Source organism: Chionomys nivalis, chromosome 5 (assembly GCF_950005125.1).
Source record: "Chionomys nivalis chromosome 5, mChiNiv1.1, whole genome shotgun sequence".
NCBI lineage: Eukaryota > Metazoa > Chordata > Mammalia > Rodentia > Cricetidae > Chionomys > Chionomys nivalis.
Window position 1 is genome coordinate 28,822,447 of NC_080090.1, and position 23,771 is coordinate 28,846,217.

At 44.7% G+C, this 23,771-nt stretch overlaps 1 protein-coding gene across 3 annotated transcripts in view; it reads right to left on the bottom strand.

Annotated features, from left to right (window-relative positions):
* Positions 1-23,771, bottom strand: part of Arhgef3 (Rho guanine nucleotide exchange factor 3) — a 287,187-nt gene that overhangs the window by 36,394 nt on the left and 227,022 nt on the right. For all 3 annotated transcript variants that reach the window (XM_057770292.1, XM_057770293.1, XM_057770294.1), the window contains one exon: positions 8,406-8,513. In XM_057770292.1, coding sequence (XP_057626275.1) covers positions 8,406-8,513 — 108 coding nt within the window. The remainder of the gene's footprint in view (positions 1-8,405; positions 8,514-23,771) is intronic.

The following is a 23,771-nucleotide window of genomic DNA, read 5'->3' on the forward strand; positions in this document are numbered from 1 at the left end:
GGAAGAGGAAACCATCACATTGGCATAGAAGCAAGCAAGCCGTGGGGTCATTTTATTGCTTAATGATTGATGTAGGAGGGTCCTCCCTGCTGTGGGCAGTGCCACTTCTGGACAGGTAGTCCCGGATTATATAAGAAAGCATACTGAGCAAATCATGAGAAGCCAGCCAATGAGCAGTTTTCTTCATGGTCTCTGCTTCAGTTCTTGCAGTCAGGTTTCAACCTTAATTCCCTGTGTTGGCTTCCTCTGATGATGCTCTGTAATCTGTAAATGAACCCATCCCTCCCATGTAGCTTTTGGTCACGGTGCTTTAGTACAGCAATAGAAGACTATCACTCTTAGACTATCAACCATATCGCTACCATGAGGGTTGGTCTACATCCATCGGTCCCCTCTTATCTATGAAAATATGTTTCAAGAGCCCCTAGTGGATGTGTACAATCATAGTACTGATCCAAACATAAACCATGCTTTGTCTATGCCAGTGGTTCTCAACCTTCCTAATACCATGAACCTTTAATACAGTTCTTAATGTTGCAGTGACTCCCAACCATAAAATTATTTTTGTAGTTACTTCACTACTATAATTTTGCTTCTATTATGAATCATAATGTAAATATATGATATTCAGGATATCTGATATGCAACTCCCATGAAAGGGTTGTTCAATCCCCAAAGGGATTGCAACACCCAGGTTGAGAACCATTTTTCTATACATATCTATGACAAAGTTTAATTCTTAGATTAGGCACATTAAGAGATTAACAATAATTAATAAAAGAACAATTATAATAATGCAATAAATAAGAAGGCTTAATTTTCTTTCTCTCTTTCTCTCTCTCTTTTTGGGGGCAGGGTTTGAGACAGGTGTTGCCTGACTGTCTGGGAACTCACTAGATCAGTAGATCAGGCTGGCCCTGAACCTCTGCCTCCCAAGTGCTGGGATTAAAGGTGTGTATCACTACCAGAGATTGAAGGCTAATTTTCTTTATTACCTTGACTAGATTTAGAATTACCCAGCAGACTGAGACAAACTCCTGGGTGTATCTATGGAGGTGTTTTCAGAAAAGATTGAGAGGGAAAAACCAGGTATGAAGGTGGGGAGTGTGTGCTATCCATTGGGCTTCCTGCAACCCCAGAATGGAAGAGGGAAGGGAGAAAAGCAGCAGAACACAGGCCTTTTTCCCTTCTGCGTCCTGCTCCATGACGATGCAAACGACGGTCCTCCAGCATGTGTTCCTGCTACCATGATATTCTGTTCAAATGCATGATGTCAAGCAATCGTAGAAACATGACCCAGAACATCTCATTCCTCCCTCTGTTGTTTCTGTCAGAGATCTGGTCACAGCTAGATAAAACTAATTCTTACAACAGTCAAAGTTACTTTTAATGTATAAGTTGTTCACTCTTGGCATTGTTCATTTACCATTTTCCTATCATAGTTGATTATGGGTAACCCTAACTGGGGAGAGTGAAAGCACAGATAAGGGGGGAAGTCTTGGATGCTTTTATCCACAGCAAATAGCAGAAACATATCGAGTTACTTAAGAGCAAATAGCTTCTTGAAGGAACTTCACTAACCAATGAGAGACCCATCAGCATAACTAAGAACAAAAGATCTGGAAATAACCAGCTGAGAACACAGCTGGTGGTAGAGAGCTCACCTGGCTCACCACTTACAGGGTATTTATGAAAAGAAAATCACGGTTGTCAGACTTGGTTGCGTAAGTCCATACACTTATCTTCCTGTTTATGTCGCATGTGTAGACGGGACTAGACTTTTCATTCCCTTCTCAAACCTGGAGTGTCCTCTCCCCATTTCATCTCTAGGCCATCCCCAATCCAACATCTATTCTTGATGCTCTAACTCTCAGGCCATTACTAAAATTTCTAATCTGCCTTCTTAGTACAATAATGCTATATATAGTGTACATTATCCAATGAGATTTTTGGATATTATTTATTTCTATATGGTTGGAAGAGGCAACATATGGTTATTTTTTAAGTTTAAGTGTAACAGAAATATATGATGGAAAAGAAGTATTTCCAGTTCATGCATTCATTCTCTGCCCACCTACAGAACATAATTAAATATAAGATTTATATTTGTTATGTAATGATTCTAATTCTTGTGTGATAATGAAAAAGATAATGCAAACAGAAAATAAAAGAGCAAATGGCTCATAATTATATTTTCAAGGATAACTACTTTCAAGAATTTTATCTCCTTTCCCCATTAATATACTAATTCGTGTGTTATGACTGAGATACAGTGGCTCTGAGCTCTTCATTTTCTGTTTTCCTAATATCTTAGAAAATTATTACCAACCAGATTTTATAGGTTTCTACAGCACATGTGCCTCCTTTTTCATATTGGTCACATCTCCATCATCAAGTGTAGGACAGAATAGTTAACACAGTGGGATATTCGGGAAGATCACTGGCTCACACCATGTATTTAGACTGCTCTTGGGGCACATGGAAAGCTTCTAGATCTAAAGACCAAAGAACAAAGCACTGAGAGGCTGTGATTACCACACTCCTTCCTTAGCCAAACAATTCTCTGTGGAGCGTGTTCTATGTGTCAGTTCAAGAAGAAGGGCAGACCCCATCACTCGGCAGGTACCCACAGACAGTGCCTTGAGAGAACCTTAGAGCAGCAGTGGTTAACTTTTCCAGTAATAATATAGTAATAGTATCTACCAAGTTCTGCACACAGTCTAAATCATATATAAAAACAAAACCCCTATGTACTGTACAATTATGCTTTAAAAATGCACATGAAAATTCCTAAAAGTATTCATAGCCCAAGTATCCATGACTACTAGACACCAGCTATGTGAAATAAATCCTATCAACACATTAGAATAATACATAGTTCATAAAGATCATACTTCCCAAATATAAGTGTTATATAATACTTTTTTTCGATCTTACATAAAAGCTCCACACCCAGATAAATGACAAAGGGAGGATGTAGGTAGAAAAAGGACAGAACAAAACCTACTGAGCCATTAGCTCAGTTGGTAAAGCCCTTGCCTAGTATGTATGAGGCCCCAAGTTCAACTCTCAGGACTGTATTCACTAGGTGCAGTAGTATTGTCTGCGAGTTTAGCATTGAGGAAGTAGACCAAGGTCTCCTCAGGCTTGCAGCAAGTTCAAGGCCAGCCTGGGCTATAAGAGACCTTGTTTCAAAACAACAACAAAACGGGGGTGGGGGGGAGACCTAAACCAAACTATTAGGGAAAATAAGATAGTTACTTTAATGAAAATGGGAGTGCCCCTATGTGAGGTTAAGAGAGGCTGATTGTGCAGCTGCACCCCAAAGTGAGCAGATCACACAAGTGAGGTTAGACAGACTAAGTGACCTTGAGCTACGCTCAGGGCACACAAAGTATGCACTAATACTCAAAGTCATTCTGAGAAGAAACATTAAAATGCTGTTTTGGAACGGAAGGCCATGCACATTCCGTTTCTTCCTCTTTTTCTGTGTTTTCCCATAAGGAACACACACTTTGTAACAGACAAGAAAGATGTTCATGTCCAAAGAGAATGAACAGCAACCTCCCAGGGCAATGGATTCCGTCCTTGCTGGACTTGACTCAAATGTGTTTAGCAGTCACGCCAGCTGTGCACGGAGAGGCAGCACTCAGCATGCAGCTGGCCCATGGGAGCTGGTATTCCCTGTTCCACATGAGAGGCGCACACTCCGGCCCCTTTCAGAGCTGGGCCAGGTTTCCCTCTCAGGCATGCTGGAGAGGGGATTTATGGGCCTGGGGGATCCAGACATCTGTGCTTTGGTTTACCCACAGTCCTGTCGTCACCATAAATACTGCCTTTGTGCTGAGACCCAACTCCCTAGCCCATATCAGTGCGGGGAGGCAAGAGAAACAAACCCGGCAGTGCGTTGCCTCCGAGACCACTCACACTTGTAAATGGGTTTTTAATTTCTGGAAGAGGATGCCAGCTCAGAGTGCCCAGTATCCTCCTCCACTGACTGTAGACGCACAAGGAGAGAACCGCTAAGAATTGATGGAAGCGTATGTTTGGGTCTGAGTCACTGCTTGGCCTACAATTAAAGGAACTCAACCTGAGAGATGAAACTGGATATCCAAAAGGATCTATATGCCTCTGAAGTGCCAGGAGCCAGGGGAAAAGAAACAGTGCAACACAAAACCAAGCCGCTAGCTGGGTCTGGTGGCACAGGTGTGCTACCCCAGTCACTCATAAGGCTGAGGCAAAGGAAATCAAAATTGTAAGGACTGCCTGGGCTACAGAGGGATTCAAGGCTCACCTAGGCAACTTAGTGAGACCTTGTTTATAAAAAACATAAAAAGGGGCCAGGTATGGTGGCATATGCCTTTAATCTTAGCATTTTGGAGGCAAGGACAGGAGGATGAGCTATATACATGGACTGTCTTAGGCTAACCCGGGCTACACAAGGAAGCCCTGTCTCAGTAACAACAAAAAAGGGGGGGGAGGTGAGTTGGACACACACAGATGAGATGGCTCAGTGGATAAAAGCACTTGCCACCAAGCTTGATGACCTGAGTTCACTCATCTGGGCCCACATGGTAGAACGAGAGAACTGATTTGCATAAATTGTCTTTTGAACTCCACACGCACACCATGGCAGGTACAAACCACCTCCTCCCCCCAAATAAAAATGCAATAAAAATCTACACAACGAAAAGTTTGGTAGGAAACCACCTGCCTTGTTATCTCCATTACTAAAAATAAAAGAAACTAAGAGAAGGGAATTAAATGAGCCAGTTTGCCTCATGCTCATGATTTTTTGAAACAGAAAATTATACACACAGGTGCATAAGGCAAGAGACTGCTAAGTGCCAAGAGGTTTTGCTGTGCCGTGTTCCCCTCGTTTTCTTTCTCCCCTAATACGAACGAATGGATAGCTAAACAAACGGTGAAAGCTCTTGAAATTGGATCCCGAGCTGCCCCTGGGGCCCACTCCTCCTCTTCATCCTCCCTGCTCCATTGGCTGCATCAGCACTTTCTCCCTTTTTAGCTGGCAAGGGAAGCAATGAAGTGAGAAGGTAATGAGCAGGATACCAGCTTAGTAAACAATACTCAGAAGCTTACACTGCACGTCCCAAGGGAGCAAGCTGGCATTCACCATCCTCTCAGATCATCCCATGAGCATGGTGTTCAAATACAAGGTTAGAGGTGTATTCCAATCCACTAACCTCTTCCCTCTAAATACCATATTTGTTCAAGTTTTCTATTTCTATGTACATAACCATTATGAATAACTTTTCTATTTCTGTTCCATATATACAGCCTAGTGTTAGCTATTTATCATGACAGTTAAAAAAGGTTAGCAGAAATTTATTTTGTAAAAGAAAAATATCTCTGAAGATTTAGAAGACAATTTTAACATGGCAGACCCTCCCTCGGGTCTGGCTGTCTCATCCTTGCTTGGTCTCAGTCTGCTGGTTTTCAGACATTGCTTAATTAATTTCTTTCTTTCCCAGTTCTCTAGGTCAATGTACATTTCTAAGATGATCAACTTTCTACTATAGTGTTTCCTCTGCAGGACCCCTAGGAATCAGAAAAAAAAAAAATAAAGATAGCCTGGGAAGTCTAAAGAAAAATGGTGAAGTATGAAATCAGGATGGGCTACAGGGGAGAATACAGTGTTCTCGAAACACAAATGCAAAGGTTGACAAGCCAGACAAGGCAATGTGAGCTAGTAATGGGACCAACAGCTCCAAGGGCAATTGTAGAGAAGGCTAGCTACTCGGCCCTAACTTGTTACTGCCATGTGGCAAACTGAAGCCCAGCACTGCCATGAATCTACCAGAAGGCAACTCCATCCTGAGAAAAGAACCCAGACGCAGGAAGAGCCCAGTGCAAGGTGAAGGCTCACTTGATACTTGTAGAACGAGTGAGGCCCTCCCTGGCATAGGGTGGACTTCCTGCCAGAAATAGTAGCAAGAGAGGCCATTAGTATAGAGACCCGACATCAAAGGATGAAATAGCACACAGTGAGCTTGAACCAAGACTACTAGGCTGGAGAGGAAAGGGTCAAATACAGTTGACAGCCTAAAGACTTTTCTAAAAGCAAAACTCAGCAAAAGAACAGATGTGCAGGACTCAGGTGATAATGAATCTTCCAGGAAAAGCCCGCAGTGAAGTCGTCCAGAGGGCGGAGACACTGGCCACAAGGGACAGTAGGCAGACAGATCTTTCTCTGCTTGCTCTGCAGGCCGACTCCCCAGCAAAATCTTATTTTCTTTCTCTGTTCTTCCCACTAAGAGACCAGAGGGATAACCAGGAGTCCACAGTCCCAGGCACTGAGACAGATGAAGCCAAACCCAGACTTAACTGGGTGGTAAGATATTCCATTCATGATTGACAGCAGAGTTAACAGAGAGGTGGGTATAGAGGGGCAAGTGGTAGGGAGGGATGGCATCACAGGGCTGTGGTGCATACATCAAACAGTAAGGAAGCAGGGATGCAAAGGGCTGTAGGAGAAGCTCAAAGCCTTCTCAGGTAATAACTGTCAGCATGAGGTATGTCTCTGGGTCAATCACTTCAACTTCTCCGGTGTGAAAGCTTTGTTTTGCTACACAAACTTCTGCTTAAGCTCCGTGGTTACCTAAATTCTTTCCTTTGAGAAGATAAGAATCAAGGAGAAATCTTCACCTGGAAGCTCTCTCCGGGCAACAATTATCTTAAACGTTCAAGGTCAAGATAAAAACATTGCTAAATACTAGTACGCAAGACAAATGAGAAATGGCAGGATCGACTTGCTTAGCTGTGCTGCATGAGATCTCATGGGCTGACTTTTGTGGGATTCATTCTAAAAGGATGCTTTTATGATTACAAATTGGTTCCAAGACTGTGGCTAGATCCCAACCTTCACTTCAAAAGGCAAGCTATAGTAAGAAGTTAAAGAATAGGCTTCCTGGACTTCCCAAGGGCAGGGAACCCTGACTGCTCTTCGGGCTGAGAGACAGGGGGAGTTGGTTGGGGAGGGGGAGGGAAATGGGAGGCGGTGGCGGGGAGGAGAAATCTTTAATAAATAAATAAAAAAAAAAAAGAAGAATAGGCTTCGTGCAGGAGGATCTCTGTGAGTTCAAGGTCAGCCTGGTCTACAGAGAAAGCTCCAGGACAGGCTCCAAAGCTACAGGGAAACCCTGGTGAAATGGCTCAGTGGGTAAAGGCACCTGCTGCCAAGTCTGGTGGTTATGTTCAATCCCTGGAAGCTTCACAGTGGGAGGAGAGAAATGACTCCTCCCAAGCTGTCTTCTGACCTCCACATAAGCATCACGGCGCATACATGCCTCCCCCCTCCACACGCATGCGCGTGCACACACACACACAAAATAAAAATATAACGGTGCTTGAAAACAACTTGTTAACTAAAAGTTACTACTGTAGACAATACTCACTACATAGCTAGTCATAACTAAAGCCTCTTGAATTTATTATCTCATAAATCTTTACAATTATTCTACAAAGGAGCTATGCCCTTTTATAAGCCACAATGGTGACTGTATGATAAATTTGCCTCTAAGGAATAAAAGCAAGACTTAGAAATGCTAAGTTGCCTGTGAAAGATTGGCAGTCTTCAAACAGAGAACCAAAGTCTGAACCAAGACACTTTGGGGTTTCTGTTTAACCCAGAGGTCGACAAACCTTTTCTGTAAATAGACAGGCACAGCTGTGTCCAAATCAATCTCCTTATAGACTTCAAAATTAGAATTTCCTGTGGTTTCCACATATAAGAAATACCACCCTGGCCGGGCAGTGGTAGCACATGCCTTTAATCCCAGCACTCAGGAGGCAGAGGCAGGTGAATCTCTGTGAGTTTGAGGTCAGCCTGGTCTATAAAAGCTAGTTCCAGGATAGCTAGGACTGTTACACAGAGAAACCCTGTCTCAAAACAACCCCCCCAAAAAAGTAGAAACCATCATTAGTTCATGAGACATGAACAAAGAGGTGACAGATGTTTCCCCCCATCCCCCACACCTCGCTGATCCTGGTTGAAGCCACCAAGTTCTGCTACCATCTACCATCCAGCTCATACCACATGGTGATATCTCAGGAGTTCAGAAACATTACTGGGCAAAACCAGTAAGAGTGCTAAGAGTACATTCTGGAAAGTGCAACCGTGAGGAAAACCGAAGAGAAGTGGCCCTTCTCTGCCTGACCGGGGTTACAGCTTGCACACATTTTCTCCCGGCACATTTCATCTGCATATCTACAGTAGCAGGATGATGCAGGTCGGCCTGAAACCAACAGACATTGTGGACGCGAGCACAGCATAGCTTTCTGCAACCCAAGTCCACGCTCCCTTTCCTGCAAGGTTTGACTGCAACCCAAGTCCACACTCCCTTACCTGCAAGATTTGACTGCAACCCAAGTCCACACTCCCTTACCTGCAAGGTTTGGCTGAAGCGCTTTAATGGTGTGGTCTTCACAGGTGGGATGAGGTTTGCTAGTGACGTGACTCTTGAAAGGGGTTTGACCCTTTTATTACTAGGTTCCTGTAGAGTTAGAAAAGAAAATAGAGGGCAATGTTAAAGCCGATCTTGAATATATCTGCCACATCACAGCCATCCTGCTCCATGGTAGCATCTATATGGATGAGCTGGCTGAGCAGTCAGAGAAGAGAAGCGACAAGAGATGCAGACAGAGACAGAAGGGTAGGGATCCAGCCTGTTCCCCTATCTCCATATCCAACACCCCCCATCAGTGAGCGTTTCATTCAGAGCTTCCACTCAGTGGAGCCTTCTTCCGTTGCTGGAGAGAGAAGCCGCTCTGATCTTCCAGTCAAGGACCTTGCCAGGCAGTGGCGTCTTTTGCTGCTTCTGGCTTCATGCTTTAAAAACCCTTCCCAGCACACCTTGCTAGAGCCATGCTTCTGTATGCTTTGTCTATTCATTTTTCTAAAGTACAAAGATTGCTTTTAATTCATCAAGTAAAAACCTATTTTTAAAGCATTTACTACTCTCTCTGTATGTAGAGGAAGGGTCAGAGGACACTTTTCTGGAGTTGTCTCTCTTCTCCCATCACGTAGATCCCAGGCTGTCAGTCTTAGTGGCAAGCACACTAACTCGCTGAAACATCGGACCAGCTCCAAATAGTCTTTTTATAATAAGTTTTATTTCTAGGATCATAACAAAGTATCTTTGTAGCTACAATAATGGAGAAACACATGTTAAAATTTGTAAAATATCGAATGGCAAAAGAAAATGTACAGGGAAAAATTTGCATCATGGGTATTAGTTCCATACTATTTATAGCCACACATTTTCAAAGTCACCTCCACACAAAACATCAGCTGCAAATCTGTAAGTGACTCCAGAGCAGGCTGAGGAGAGGGTGGCTCCCTCTTCCAATGACCGCTATCACTTTGCAAGACAAAGAGAACAGTTACCCTCATTTTCCTAAGCTCCATCTGACCTGTAGTAAATGCTAGACAGCACATGAGGACACCAAAATGCCAAATCAGCCAGTTGCAGCAGACTTCAACCAATCAATCACTACGGAGTCTCATGTTCCCACCCCCCCCTCACCCCCCCCCCCCCCGGCAAGGTGTTCAGCTTTCCTTTTCATCTGCTGTTCTAAAAGTTTGGAGGGTTGAGCTGGGATTTCCAATTCTTCAGGGGATTCCTACAGATGTTTGGAGAAGTCCTTCCTGAATCTGGAACCCGGCTGGGAGGTTTTCATGTCATCTGATGCCCTTGCCAGTCTCAGAAATTAGAAGTGCCCTCTTAAGACTCACCCTACTTGCTGACATTTTAAGCAGAAAAAAATTTAAACTTATAGACATTTAAAACAATTCCATGGTGCCAGAGAGTGAGCTGCGATTCATAATGCAGTCAGTTGCTTTTCTAGGACAGGATGGATCCGGCTGCCAGGAACCTCTCTGACTTCTAGGCATGCTAAATGAGCCGACAGCAGACAATCCTTGAAACATTAGAGAGGCTGAGTTTTAAAATGCAATAGGCGAATCTCCTAACATGAGAGACTGCACTACAGAGAAAGGATGGGGGTCCTGACAAGAAAGGTCCAAAAGCTGTCTGCATCCAAGTGGTGATGTCCTACAGGATGCTCCTTGCCCAGTTCCTGGTCACCAGTGCCTGAAAGATAATTTTCAAAATCTGACCCCGACTTTACATCATATCTGCACCCTCAGCATACTGAGTCCACACGTGTGTGTGCACATGCAGCCTCTTAAGCACTCCCTGAATTTTCCTAAATGCTCCTACTTTCGTCTAAAGGCCAGGGTTGCGCTCTCGTTTCCTTTGGCGGCATAAACTGCATTGCAGCACGTGAGTAAAGTCCCAGGGGGAAAGGGCCTGGTCTCGGATAATCCTGCATACACCTTGGAGCCCAGAGAGCCAGGAGTCTCATTTCCACAGCTAAAGCTGTACCAGAATGGAGAGGTCGAAGGGTGAAAGCAGCTGCAGGTCTTGCTTTAAAGCAGGGCAGGGAATGCACTTGACTGGCTGCAGGATGACCTAACTCTGCTCCGCCTTCCGTGGATGTCTGACTTTGTTGCCCAGTTTAGATGGCCCACTTAGATCTGCATTATCCATACAGCTATAGGATACATAGTCAGTGCCAACACTGGCCCAGCACAGGGATGCTTCATGGATGGTAGTCAGAACTGCTTCACTGTCGCATGGCCCCCAAGGGAGTCAACAGCAAGCTGCTCTTTGGTGATCTGACATTCCTAAGCCAAGAGGAATGAAACAGAAGCCACCCTGCGTTTTCATGCTCTGATCCAACAATGCAGGCAGGTGCAACTTCAGAACTTAAATACTTACAGGTTATAGGATCTAAGTGGAGGGGGGAGGTAGGCTTTATGTCTGACCCACACGAGCGAAATACGAATTATGGTGCTATCCTTGAGGGCTGCTGTGAGAATAAGAGATTAAAAACAATTCTTAGCCTAATTCGATTTTTCCTTTCCGTTTACTCAGTCTGTCTCCAGCTACATCTTACTACTGTCTAAAGGGCCCTCTGAGAAAATATTTCCAGATTCTAAGTAAACAGCATTACTGAGAACGAGCAAACGCAATACCGAGGATGTTTTTTGGTTTGCAGGAAGACGACAGAACATAGCCTGCAGAGAGCCTGTCTGGTCCAACAACGCGCACTGCCAGACCATGCTGGGCAAGGCCAGTGCCACACCCAGCACAAAATGTACTCTTTCCAGTGCACACACCACCACTGCGGGATCTGAAGGGCAGGCAGGAAGGCCCATCACTAAAGAACTCTTAAAGGGTGTGTGTGGGGGGGGGGGTGAGGTAGTAAGTTTGAATAGCAAAAGTTCTGTTTAATCTTTTCTAGGCTTTATTGCTTTGTTACACTAATTAGGACTGCCTGTACGGTGTTTATTACAAGTTAGATTAGTACACTAGTCTAATTGCTGATTCTAAATAAAGTTTTGCATAGTCCAGGCTGGCCTAGAGCTATGTAGTGGAGGCTGATCTTGAATTCCTGTCTTCTTGCCATTAGTTCCCAAGGGTGGCACTGCAAATACATGTCACCAGGCTCAGCTCTCAAAGTGTTTAAAAATAAATAAAATAAAATACAAATATTTTAAAGAAATATTTATCTATGTGTTGTGGGAATTCATTCTCCCAACAGTTGTGGGGTAGGGGCCATAGGGCACAGCTTCTGTGTGTGGACATGATCTCTTATAAGGAAGAGGAGGGTCTCTCTTGCCCCTATTTGGTAGGTCGGAGTAGAAGCAAACCTTATTGTTGTTCATATCTCCTTGGGCAGAATGGCAGCTGAACCCACAACAGCTTCCACTATTCTGTATTTGTGAACCTGTATTTCCCATTGAATCCCCAGAATAAAGAGTTTTGTAAATTCTCGCATTAATCTGTGTAAATTATGTGTGTGAATATTTGCCTGCATATAGATATGTTTATTATGTATTTGCTTGGTACCCTTGGAAGCCAGAAGAGGATGCTAGATTCCTTGGAACTAGAGGTATAGAGGGTTGTGAGCCACCATGTGGATGTTGGAAACCAAACCTGGGTCTCTGCAAGATCAGCAAGTGCTCATGACTACTGAGCCAGATAGCCAACTACCTACATGCCAAAGTGGCTATTTTTAAACATTCATTTTGTGTTTATTGTACTTGATGAGAGCATGAAAGAGAGAACCTTTATCAAGTAGAGAAAGTTCTCTTTTTTGTTGTTGTTGTTTTTTTCGAGACAGGGTTTCTCTGTGGTTTTGGAGCCTGTCCTGGAACTAGCTCTTGTAGACCAGGCTGGTCTCGAATTCACAGTGATCCGCCTGCCTCTGCCTCCCAAGTGCTGGGATTAAAGGCGTGCACCACCACCGCCCCGCGAGGAAGTTCTCTTGATATCAAGTTCGCTATGGATTTCTATCATAAATTAACATTGACTTTTATGCAAATTTTTTTTTCCCTATTCAGAGGAAAGGGAGGAGAAAAAGAAGAAGTAAAAGAAGTGGGGAGGTGTGGGTAGGAAAGAGAATGAAGATGGCCATATTTTTCCCTAAAGAATTAATGAGCCAACTGCAAACAAAAGGGAATACAGCACTCTGTGTGACTGTACTTTTAACACAAGTTTTTCTTAATGTCTTTTTAAATTTGTTTGCTAGGGAGGCACAGTGACCTTTCTATCCCCTACTCTGCCTCCCGAGATGTAAAAAGCAAAGCAGACGGTATCACGTAAGAAACTGCCTACCACAGCAGCAGACTGCAGCACCGTTTCTCTCTTCACTTTCTTCACAACAGTTCCACCGGAAAAGACCTACAGGGAACCTCAGTTTCTCTGTTCTTCATTTTTCAGACAGAGTGGCTGGGCACAGTATGAAGACAGTGTCTATCAATCATGTCTGCAGCTGCCCTGGGATCCCACCTTTACTGAACCACCACCACTCCCCAGGGGTGACACAGGCACTTAGACCACGTTACCTCAGGGCAAGGCAACGGCCCTGCTTCCGGCCAGAAGTCAGGCAGAGGTGAGAAGTGTTTATGTTGGTGGTTGCCTCTGCCCATGAGTTGAGAGGGTCATGTGAACAAACAGCTTTCAACCATTTTGACATGATGGGCCTTCTCAGAGCTCCAGCTGTGGGTGCTGGCATTACCTCTGGTCCACCCTCCGACTCTCTAAGGAGGCTTTCATCACCCTCATTTTAAATACCAAGTTACCATCTCATGGTGACTGATTTCCAATAAATAGATGATATCATACGAATACTGGTAACAGGCTCCTTTTTGTTGCTGCTGTTCTCAAGGCAGGGTCTTATTATGTAGCTTTGGCTGACCTGGAACTCACTCTGTAGACCAGGCTAGCCTCCCACTCACAGAGACCACTTACATCTGCCTCCCAAGTTCTGGGGTTAAAGGCTTTTGACTTTAAAGGCTACAGGGTCTTATCTTGGAGCTTAACATATAAAAGTCACTAGTTTATTTCTCTCAACGTGCTTTTAAGTTAATTACCTATCGTGCCCATTTGAAAGGTGAAGAAATCAAGGTCTCAGGTGATCGGCTGGATTAAAACCATCCAGTTGGATTAACAAAAAGTGGAAGGGGCACCATAATCTGAGGCAGGCTGACATTAGAGCCATGGTTAGTGGCCTGGGGCCAGCTAACTTCTTCTGTAGAAGAGCAGAAAGTAAGGAGTTTAGACTCTGTGGAACATCCGGTCTCTGTCTTAAACATTATTTCTTCTGCCAGATATCAATAATATACAAATTAACCAATATGAGTGTGGACCATTAAACACTTCATGGATGAACACAAAAATTCAAGTGTCATATAGTTTTTATGGCAGAAGAATTATTTTCCAACTATTAGAAACACATTATTTTTAACTCGAGTCTCACAGGAAGTGTGCCAGAGCTGACTGTTGCTGACACTGCTACTCAGTAGCCTTCAGCCTCAGAATGTGACAAACCTCAAGGTGACACCCTCAGGCATTGTACTTTCCCACAGGCACCCCGGGCCACATCACAAACTTGACTTGCAGTTTCTACCTAGGGCTGGACATGTAGGGTCCTCCCCTGATGAACAGGGGCTATGGTCGACTTCGTTTCCACATGAGTAATCCCTATTCCAGTACATTTTACTTTCTAAGTAAATCAGTGCTGTGGAATATCCTTCACACTGCGTGAAGATACTTCACTGTGATTGCTCTACTAAAGAGCTAAATGGCCAACAGCCAGGCAGGATTTTGGGGACAGAGAGAACGCTAGGAAGAAGGGTGGAGTAGCGAGGAGGACTCAGAGGAAGCAGCCTGGGCTGCACAGAGTAAAGGTAATAAAGCTACACGGCAGAAAGCAAATTCATAGAAATTGTTTAATTTAATTACAAGAGCTAATTAGAAGCAAGTCTAAGGTATAGGCCAAACTTTTATGATTAATAATGAGACTCCCTGTCATCACTAGGGAACTGACAGTCCTGACGAAAAAAATCAGCCTAGAAATCAGTCCAAACATTATCAACTTCCTCTGGTGTGTGAATAAAGGCCATTTTAAACGACACAATCCCTTGGATCCACTTCATAATAAAATAGGGTTGGGGTGATTTGAGATGAAGAAAACAGGATGTACCACAGGTTGATTAACTGTCAAAAAGCACAGACCGCCACAGGTTGATAACCATCAGAAGCACAGTCGCAGCCGCAATCTTGCCTGTGGCAGAAAACGAAATTATCTCTTTTAAAAAAGAACTTTTTATAATGGACAGAAAATTATTCTGAGAAATGTATCATCAAAGACAGAAGGGGGAAAGATGAGTCCCTGAGCTCATTCGTAGAGCCCTGTGTGGAGGGGACCGGAAGCAGTCATCATCAGCACAGAAGAAACACTACCGCCAAACATCAGTAACTCACTGAAGACACGCACTAGTGGGGCAATGGAAGCTGGGAGAGCTACGTTACAACATTGAAGTCCAAGTCAGGGAGGCACCGGTCCAGCTCCAGGCTCCCTGAGCCCTATTCTATTACTATTTTCTGTTCCATTTTGTTGTTGTTGTTGCTTCAGTTTTTATGAATTCACACACAGGCTCCTAGTCACTACACTTCCTAAGATGATCTGACAGTGGTCAGCTGACTTCCTTTAGATGCACACAATAAAAAGAATCCCTTCAGAATCAGACTGTCCCCAGAGAGGAGTTCCCTGCCCCTGCTATATTTGTTTTAATCTGAAAACATGCTTTGCTTTCCTCATGGCTCCCCCCAAATTGGGCTTCTCTTTCCATCTCCATTTTTCTATGAAGGAGGAAGTAAGGCCTCCCAGCTCCCCACCCTTTGGTGCCAATCAAACCAGTGTAAAGTTCATTCCCGTCCTCTTAGTGCCCCAAAGTGTTCACACTGATTTACAGTTTATGCTCAAGACTCGCCCTTGAAGACTTCCAGGTCGCACCTGCTCTTGCCAAGGCCTTCCCTGCCTGTCAGTGGCTGTCCTTCACCACTAGCTGACACTTGTACTGGCTCTCTTCCCACCAAGCCATAAACTCTACTTCCAACAGCCCCGTTTCTCCCCTTAGAGGACAGTGACAACTTGCTTCACAGCTTGTCCTTCCAAGGATTGCTAATATCTCCCCTCTCATGGTGATGCTTTCTGGACAAAGTGGATGTGAATGGGCTATATACTGTACATCAGTCGTCTATCTTAGTCTGGCTCTTATATTTCCTATGGGATATATGTCATTCACAATTTCTTCAAGGGGAAATAGGGGAATAACCACACAATGCTTATGGAGAACTCCGTGGGAAACAGCTGTCTTTTATTGGGGCCTCGAGTCTGTGGCAGTCACTGGACTTAGAGCTTTTCATGGTATGCTCATGGTATCTTAAGAACGTCCTTCATGGCATTATCCTCATCCTACAGATGAGTCCACAGACATCCGGGGACCGTAAGGACCACCATGAGGTCACATACCTTAGACAGCAAAGACAAATGTGGATAATACACCTCTGCTCTGCTATTCGATCTTGCAGATGATGACACACATGCCATGGGCTTTGTGACTAGCATGTACTCAGTGAACAGGACTGGGAAACTGATATGTCTTTTATGACCCTTCTCCATTCCTGCCAAGAAAAGGTGAACTTATCAGTCTACATATGTTAGGGGAGTCACTGGGATTCGCCGCACTTCCCACTACTGTCCTGTTTCTCTTCTAGGACCCAGTTTGAAATCCCACATTAATTATATTCCATTGCCTCATCCTTCACGATCTCCCCCAGCCAGGGACAGGTCCCCACAAACAGCACTCTCGCTACCTCACAGCACAATGCTGCAGCTGTCTAGCTGAGACTTTGGAGGCACATTGGCCAGTTGCTTTACAGATGCCTCTCGGTGGAGCAGTGTGATGTTTCCTCCTGACGAGGTTTAGAAACTTTGCTGTTTGTATTTCAGTGAGAATGCATCAGAGAAGGGCGTGCCTTAGCATATTACATCGAAGGGGACATGATGTTGTGAGGCCTGATTACCGGTGATGTCAACTTGGACATGTGGTTACGGTGTTGCTATTGGTGAGTGAACCCCCCACAAAAATATACAGACACATATATTCCAGGTACCAATGAAAATGTACACACAAGCTCTAAACCCATTGTCTGTGAATGTGGCCTTATTGGGACCTAGGATCTTTGTAAATAAATCAAGATGAGGTCATACTAGTCAGAGTCCAATCACAGATGTCCTTATATGAAGGGAAGATTTAGACAGAGACACAGAGATATAGACACATAATGACAGAGAGGTGAACACACAAGCCAGAGAAAAGCAGAAGAAGCAGGGAAGCAGTCCTGGGCAGGCTCAGGGGATACCTTGCTATCAGCTATTTTGTCTCTGGAACAGAGACACAATACATGGGTGCTTAAGCCTTATTGGTCTTTGTCACAGGAGCTAGGAAACTAGCGTGGCGTCCATGGATTTCCCTATGGTGAAAGTGCCACCGGCACGTTTATAATTAACACGTTTGTTGGAGAGAGTATTTGTTTAACCTACTAAGTGCAAAGTGGGCTTCACTGAAACCTGCAGTATCATTTCTCAGGGAGTGTCTCCCAGCTGCAAAAGGAAAGCCAAGGTGGGCCCTGACAAGAGTCCCAAGAGCCAATGTTAGCTGTGGCTGGACGGGAGCGGGCAGGAGAGGGGATCAGCATGCAAGGCAGGATGGCAAGAGGCATGGGCAGGACGCACAGGTTGCAAAAAGGAGACCTTGGAACGATTTAAACAACAGAGGAGTGGGGCTCGAGGGCAATTAGAGAAGGTTCTTGGAGCTGGCGAGTCTCCCTTTGTTGAAAATAAAAAGACAATAATGAAATAATTGTTCGTCATTCCAAAATTTCCACTATTATTCTTTTTCCTGCTCTCTTTCCCTTGGCACATAGTTAATTAGACGGGTGTCGTCTGTTACCAGAAGATGAAAGGCAAATAACAAAACCCAAATTCCAGAGGAAACCTGGCTTCATTGGCTAAATAAGTGACACTGGCTTCAGAATGATTGGTTCTGAACCCACAAGATGGCAACCGGTCTTCAAACTCAGCTCAGAACTTTAACTTTCCTTTACGGATGTTGATCCATGATTTCAACAGGGATTCTGGGCTTTCTCAAGCATCCCAACAGAGTCAGGAAGGATCCCCTATAGCTTTGGACTAGCTGATCTCCACAGAGAGGAGACCACACCCTTGTTTGTTCTTGCCAGCTGTGAGTCTGGCTGCCTGCCCTGCACTGGGCACACAGAGAAACTGCATTTCCCCTTTAAGAAATGGCTCCATTCTTTCTTTCGTGTTGGGTATTAGGAGGAAAACACCCCAATTTCCTTCTTACAAAGAAAAACAAAATACTGAAAAGCTAAGATTTGTTTGTTTTGTCTTTGGTAATGAGGGGAACAAGGAGAGCCAGGAGAAATGATAGCCCAGGAGCACACTGGATCAGGTCAGGTTCATACCGCACTGCGGTCAGGCTGCCACATAGCTGGGCCAAGGTGCTGAAGAGTCTTTCCACCTTTGATTGCAGAAACATTCAAAGGTAGATGACAGGCCAGGTGTGGTGGCACACACCTTTAATCCCAGCACTCGCTAGGCAGAGGCAGGCATGATCTCTGAGTTCGAGACCAACCTGGTCTATAGAGTGAGTTCCAGGACAGCCAGGGCTACACAGAGAAACCCTGTCTCAAGACAAAACAAGTAGATGACAGGGAAGTTATAGCAGAACCATTGATTAAGGGTCATAAAACTGGATCTATAGGGGCTTAAGGTACATAATGGTGGCAGAGTATGCCTTCAACATGCTTGAGCTCCTGGATTCAATGCCCATCACACACACACACACACACACACAAAAGATAAACAGAAAAAGAAATTAAAAAACAAAAAACGAAACCGCTAAAACACAGCCCCCTCCCCGCTGTGAGCATGCTAAGGCTGAAGAAAAAACATTCATCTTCTGTGCATCCTGCTTCCTGCAGCACACAGCTTCCCAAACCCATCCACAGCTATGGGCTAGCACTGGCCTGGGAGGCAGCTGCTTTTACAGAGACTTGGTTAGCGAGTAGACATCAAGACAGCTGGCTGAACTCAGAGAGTCCCATCCAAATAGCTTCCCATCCAGTGCAAGAGAACAAACAAAAACAAAACAGTAAGGAAAGAAAAGAACACATTTGCTAGGAGAACTTCTGTGGTCTTTGGCTTCCTTCAAGTCCAAACGACACTGGCAAAAGTATTTACAGCCCTCTTGTGTTTGAATAAACTCAGTGGCAAAAGGCAGGAGAAGAGGTGGCTGGAGAAAGTGAGGAGGGAGCCATTCTCATTCTGTGTACCCCGGAGAAGCAACTCATTTCTAACAAACACCGAGGGGAAATGTCCAGCATGATGGTTGTTTCTGAAGGAAGAATCTGAACTTACTAAGATTATTATTTTGTCTTTCTTTTTTGAAGCTAAAGACTGAACCCAGGACCTTGCGCTTGCTAGGCAAGCACTCTACCACTGAGCTAAGTCCCCAACCCCTATTATTATTATTATTTTGATAAAGAGTTTCACTATGCAGCTCAATATGGTCTCAAACAAGGGTCCTTCTCTTCCCTCAGCGTCTATCCTAACACTACACTATACTACATGTGCCCACCTTCCCAGCTTAAATTATTGCCTTAATTCTCATTGTCATTGAAGTTTGGGCCCCATTTTGGAAAAGTGTAATGTTCTTCTTGTCTGCCACAAGGACATTCATTTTTTTGCTGAATGAAGGTTTATGGGCTTGGGGGTTAGGGGATGTTAAAAAAGAAAGAACTTTGGAAAATAACTCCGTAAAATATGGGCCTGTCACAGAGCTGGAGCAGGCAGCAGCACAGGTCACTCACACAGCCTCTCAGGAGTGCCAGGAACATAAAACAGCAGCACTGTTTCAGACTGTGGCACTGGTCAAGGCCCGCACTCCTCAATTACTTTCCAAGTTATTCATTTTAGTCAACATGAGAAGGGTAAGTCAACATTTGTCCTGGCAGCAAGCCCACATTTGTTATTTTATTAGTCTGCTACTGGCTAAATTGGCCCGAGATTAAACACATCCAATAAATAGCCCTAAAATATTGGAGTTTAGCAGAAAACCACATTCGCGTTCTCTTACACAGGATGTTACTATTACTTAACTCTAGGCAGAAGGAGAAACACACACCCACACCCTGTAAGTTCCTTTCAGCTAGCGCCAGCCCCTATAGCCTGAAGCTCTTCTTGGTCACGTCCAGACTTGGTTCTACAGACCTTCAGAGAAAGAGGAAACCAAATAGTTAGGTCTCTCAGCAGTCCCCAGCTACACATCTGCCTTCCCAACTTCAAGCAGAACTTTTTACTCTGCTGAGGCAGACAGGGCCCAGAATCTTAGAACTGTGTCACACTTCAGGAATCCGACAAAACAGGAGGCCTGCCAGCGAGGCTGTGTCCCTGAGCCATAAACCACGGGAAGGTCAACCTGGCACACAAAGATCCAGCGCATTTGGGGCATGAATGCTACAGAAGTGATGTGTCCAGCATGTTATTCCCATCCCAGGTCTGAGAAACGGGGTTTAGTCCTGGCTCGACGAAACCCAACAGGACACCTAGGAGATGGCAAGGGTAGCCTGATCACTGCCACTGAGTCTTGAGGAAGGCCTCTGTGACTTCCGAGTTCCTTAGTTACTTCCTACTGACTTCTTGGAACTTGTGGGTGGGATTTAGTTCTGTCCTTGTTTATCCCTGCTGAAGGGACATCCTGGCTCCCATCCCCACCCCTCTGGGCTGGGTAGGAGAAAAAGCTGCACTGAGGCTTCCATCCTTGCTTCAGAGTTGAGGAAGCTGGTGTGTACAAATCTCAGGACTACTGTGAGGATGTTTTGTGAGCTCCCTCAGAGATTAGGAATGACTCAAAAGCCTCTGTCGAACATAACACAGTTCGTATCACTTTGACCAAAGAATCCATCAATTCTTTGCAAAGTATCCATGGATAAATATGAATCAATCTTTCTGGCCAGAGACCAGTATTTTCTAACCTTGAGCCAATCACGTAACCTCCTCTGGCTTGGTTTGCTAGCTGTGAACACGTGCAATGGCCCTCTTAGGGCTGTGAATGTGTACTTCGGTGTGAGCCCCCAGATAAGACCAGAGTACTAGCCTAGTCCAAAGCCCAAGAAGCAGCGTGCTTTCTCCTCCAGCTTGTTCTCCAGCCCATGGCCATCTCCAAAGCTTTCCACTGTCGTACCACTAACATGTTCCGGCTACATTCCACATTCCTGCCTTCTCCTTCCTGTGGCTTTGTCATCTGTTCAGTAAAACTCTGGTTGGACAGAGGAAAACTAGGAGTGGCTTGGCAGGAATCAAGGCTATGCTGGAGGACACAAAAAACAGTGGTGAAATTCCATGATAGCAGCCTGAGGAGGGGGAGGGAGTCAGTACCTGGGTCGTGAGGTCTGCACAGGACAGGCCCCGCCAGCACCCTGCTGAATTATGTGCTGCGGGAGCTTGTGTGCAGCCTTGGCAGACCCCAGTACTTTCTGGAAGTAGGCAACTATAGGCACTCCGGGCATTTAATCCATCAGATATACGAAGCAGAACTGTTCTCATGCAAGCATGGTGTTTTTGCTTCAGGAAAGGAAGAACTGCCAAGCCCCACATGTGTCCTCTCTAGCCATTTGTCACCTTCTGGAGCTCAGCATTATCTTAACTTTCCAGAAAATGAAATAGAAGTACAGAGATGAAAAGAGGCGCACAGATCTTGGTCTCAATGTCCCAAAGGATAGGACAGATTGTTCTAGCTGAATCTGGGATGCTGACGTACATCTCAGGCTGGCTGATCATCTCAGACTGTCAGGTCTGCTGTCTGACTGAAGATAAGGCAGGGACCACATTTGCCTGCTAAGTAAAACCTGCATGGTCGTCTGGCTGAGAATTCCAGACTGCAGGAGGGAACAGATACATGTCTTTGCTGTCCATTTGTTCCTTAGCTTTAACTGAGGCCACGTCTTTTGAGCAAGGAAGTCTTTTGGGGATGTGACTTCCAGAAAGAAACACAAAGCACCTGTGATGCTTTCTGGCATGTGCCAGCTGTCCCCAGCACCACTTCATCCCTTCAGATGCCTGGCCCATGTGTGTCTTCGGCAGCACCTTCCCACACTTACGACCAGGAAACACAGAACATTTTAGAACATTCGGCTCCCAAGTGAGAATAGAATAAACCCAAATCTGATTATTCTAAATTGAAAAAGCCACCAAACAACTATATAAGGATCAGTGAACTGGAAATATTTTTTTTTTAAATTTAAACTTTCATATTTGGGGTGACACTTTGCCACACACTGAGCAACAGCATGTGGGAAAAAAAAGGCAGAGGGTATGCTGCTCAGGAAACTTGAGGGCGGTGATCTACAATAGAGTTCTATGGTCCTCCTGTCAGCCCACGCACCCTCGAGTAAGTACGTAAATAGTTTCAAAATGTTATTCCTTAGGATGGGTGTGCACGCTCACACGGAACACAATATTGTTGGCCTGGCCACATATTTTCATTCTGCGGCCTATTTTGAAAGACAAGAGTTTGGATTTTTTAATGCTCACTGACAATGGATTTTTCCAAAAGCGCACTGCAAACACTGGTTCTCTCCGTTCTACATTTGCAACCTTGAAATACAATGATTGCATGTTATTTTTAACTCCCAGAATTTAAGACTGAATCATTATCTACACTCTATTGAAATTCATACGTGACAAAGAAGAGAAGGAGCTTTGGAGATGTAGCTCCCACTATGTCAAGTTCAGCTCATTTCTTTTTTTAAAAGATTTACTTATTTATTATGTATACAGTGTACTTCCTGCATGTGTCCCTGTAGGTCTGAAGTTGGCACCAGATCTTATTACAGGTGATTGTGAACCACCATGTGGTTGCTGGGAATTGAACTCAGGACCTCTGGAAGAACAGTCAGTGCTCTTAACCACTCAGCCATCTCTCCAGCCCCAGTTCAGCTCATTTCAATGATAAAAGATAATCAGGAAAATGAAGGATAATGGCAGGTGACTTATAAATACAGAAGCCAAATCACAAACTTTTGGCGAAACAAAATGTTGGCTTAGCCTTGGAGTCAGAAGTAACGGGTGCCAGTAAGTTTCTAGACAAAGCAGTTTTGCTGACTATGGTTTGCATTTCTGGGGTAAAGGACTCCTGGAGTAGAGAGAGAAATAAAAGACATGTGGATAGAGTGGAGGCTATTCTGAACTGGCTCCTTCTTCCTTCTGCCTCTACACTTAGGTATCTGGGCCTGCAAAGCCTTAGAGAACTGTTGCTAAGGCTTCTCTCTGCCTGACCCTAGCACCCTCCCATCTATCTCACGACACTCCAGGACCCGATTGGAGAGAAGAGGAAGCAGCTGTCCAGAGAAAGGAAACCACTTGCTCCAAGTCTTACCCAGGGATTAATTGGCAGAGCTGAAATTCGAATTCAAGTCTACCTGATATGAAAGCCTTTCCTGCCACCCCCCACACTGGTTTCCCAGGGTACACAACTTCCTCGTTTAACAACATCATGGCACGTACAGGGCCATATCCTGCAAGTGTGCCTCCCTGTGCTTTCTATCCATAATGCCTTGAGTCAGTGTTACTAATTTTCCCACTTCACAGAACAAGCAAATAAGACTTAAATGGGTTTAGAATTGGCCCAGGGTCACCCAGTTGATACAGAGCCCAAGGCCACACACCTGTCAGCAAGGTCTGAGTTCTGCTAGCTTCCTAAGCCATGGGAACCAGGATGGGAAATCTGACTTCACAGTCAGAAGAGAGATGGCGTCTGTGGCGGGGAGTGGAAAGAGGAGAAACTGAGCCTGCTATGGTCTAGCCCTATCACTCTGGGACCAGCATGAAAGACAGATGTGAGGTGCTTTGCCCATGTGCCTCTAAGCACATGTGCTCCTCTAAGTACACATCTGGAGTAGATGGCATCTAGCAACAGTGGTCTCTTTGACCACTTTCCAGTACATGGCTTTCACAGGCTTCCAAGCTCCTCCCCGAGTGCCCCCATAACAGATTGGTGGTCATTATCTGTATGCTAGCTTTGCTAATGATTTGGTCAAATTCAAACAGAAGTTCCTTGAGAAAAGAAAGCATGACTTTTGGTTTCTCAACATGGGGGAAACGAGAGACACACTTAGGTCTCAGTACTTGCTCACTGACAACTAAAGAACACTGGAGGCCATATTTTAGTTATTAAATTCTTTATCAATCTAGTCATCACACTATGGAATTTCCCCTGTCCTTCTAACAAAGGACCTATTTATAATTAAAGT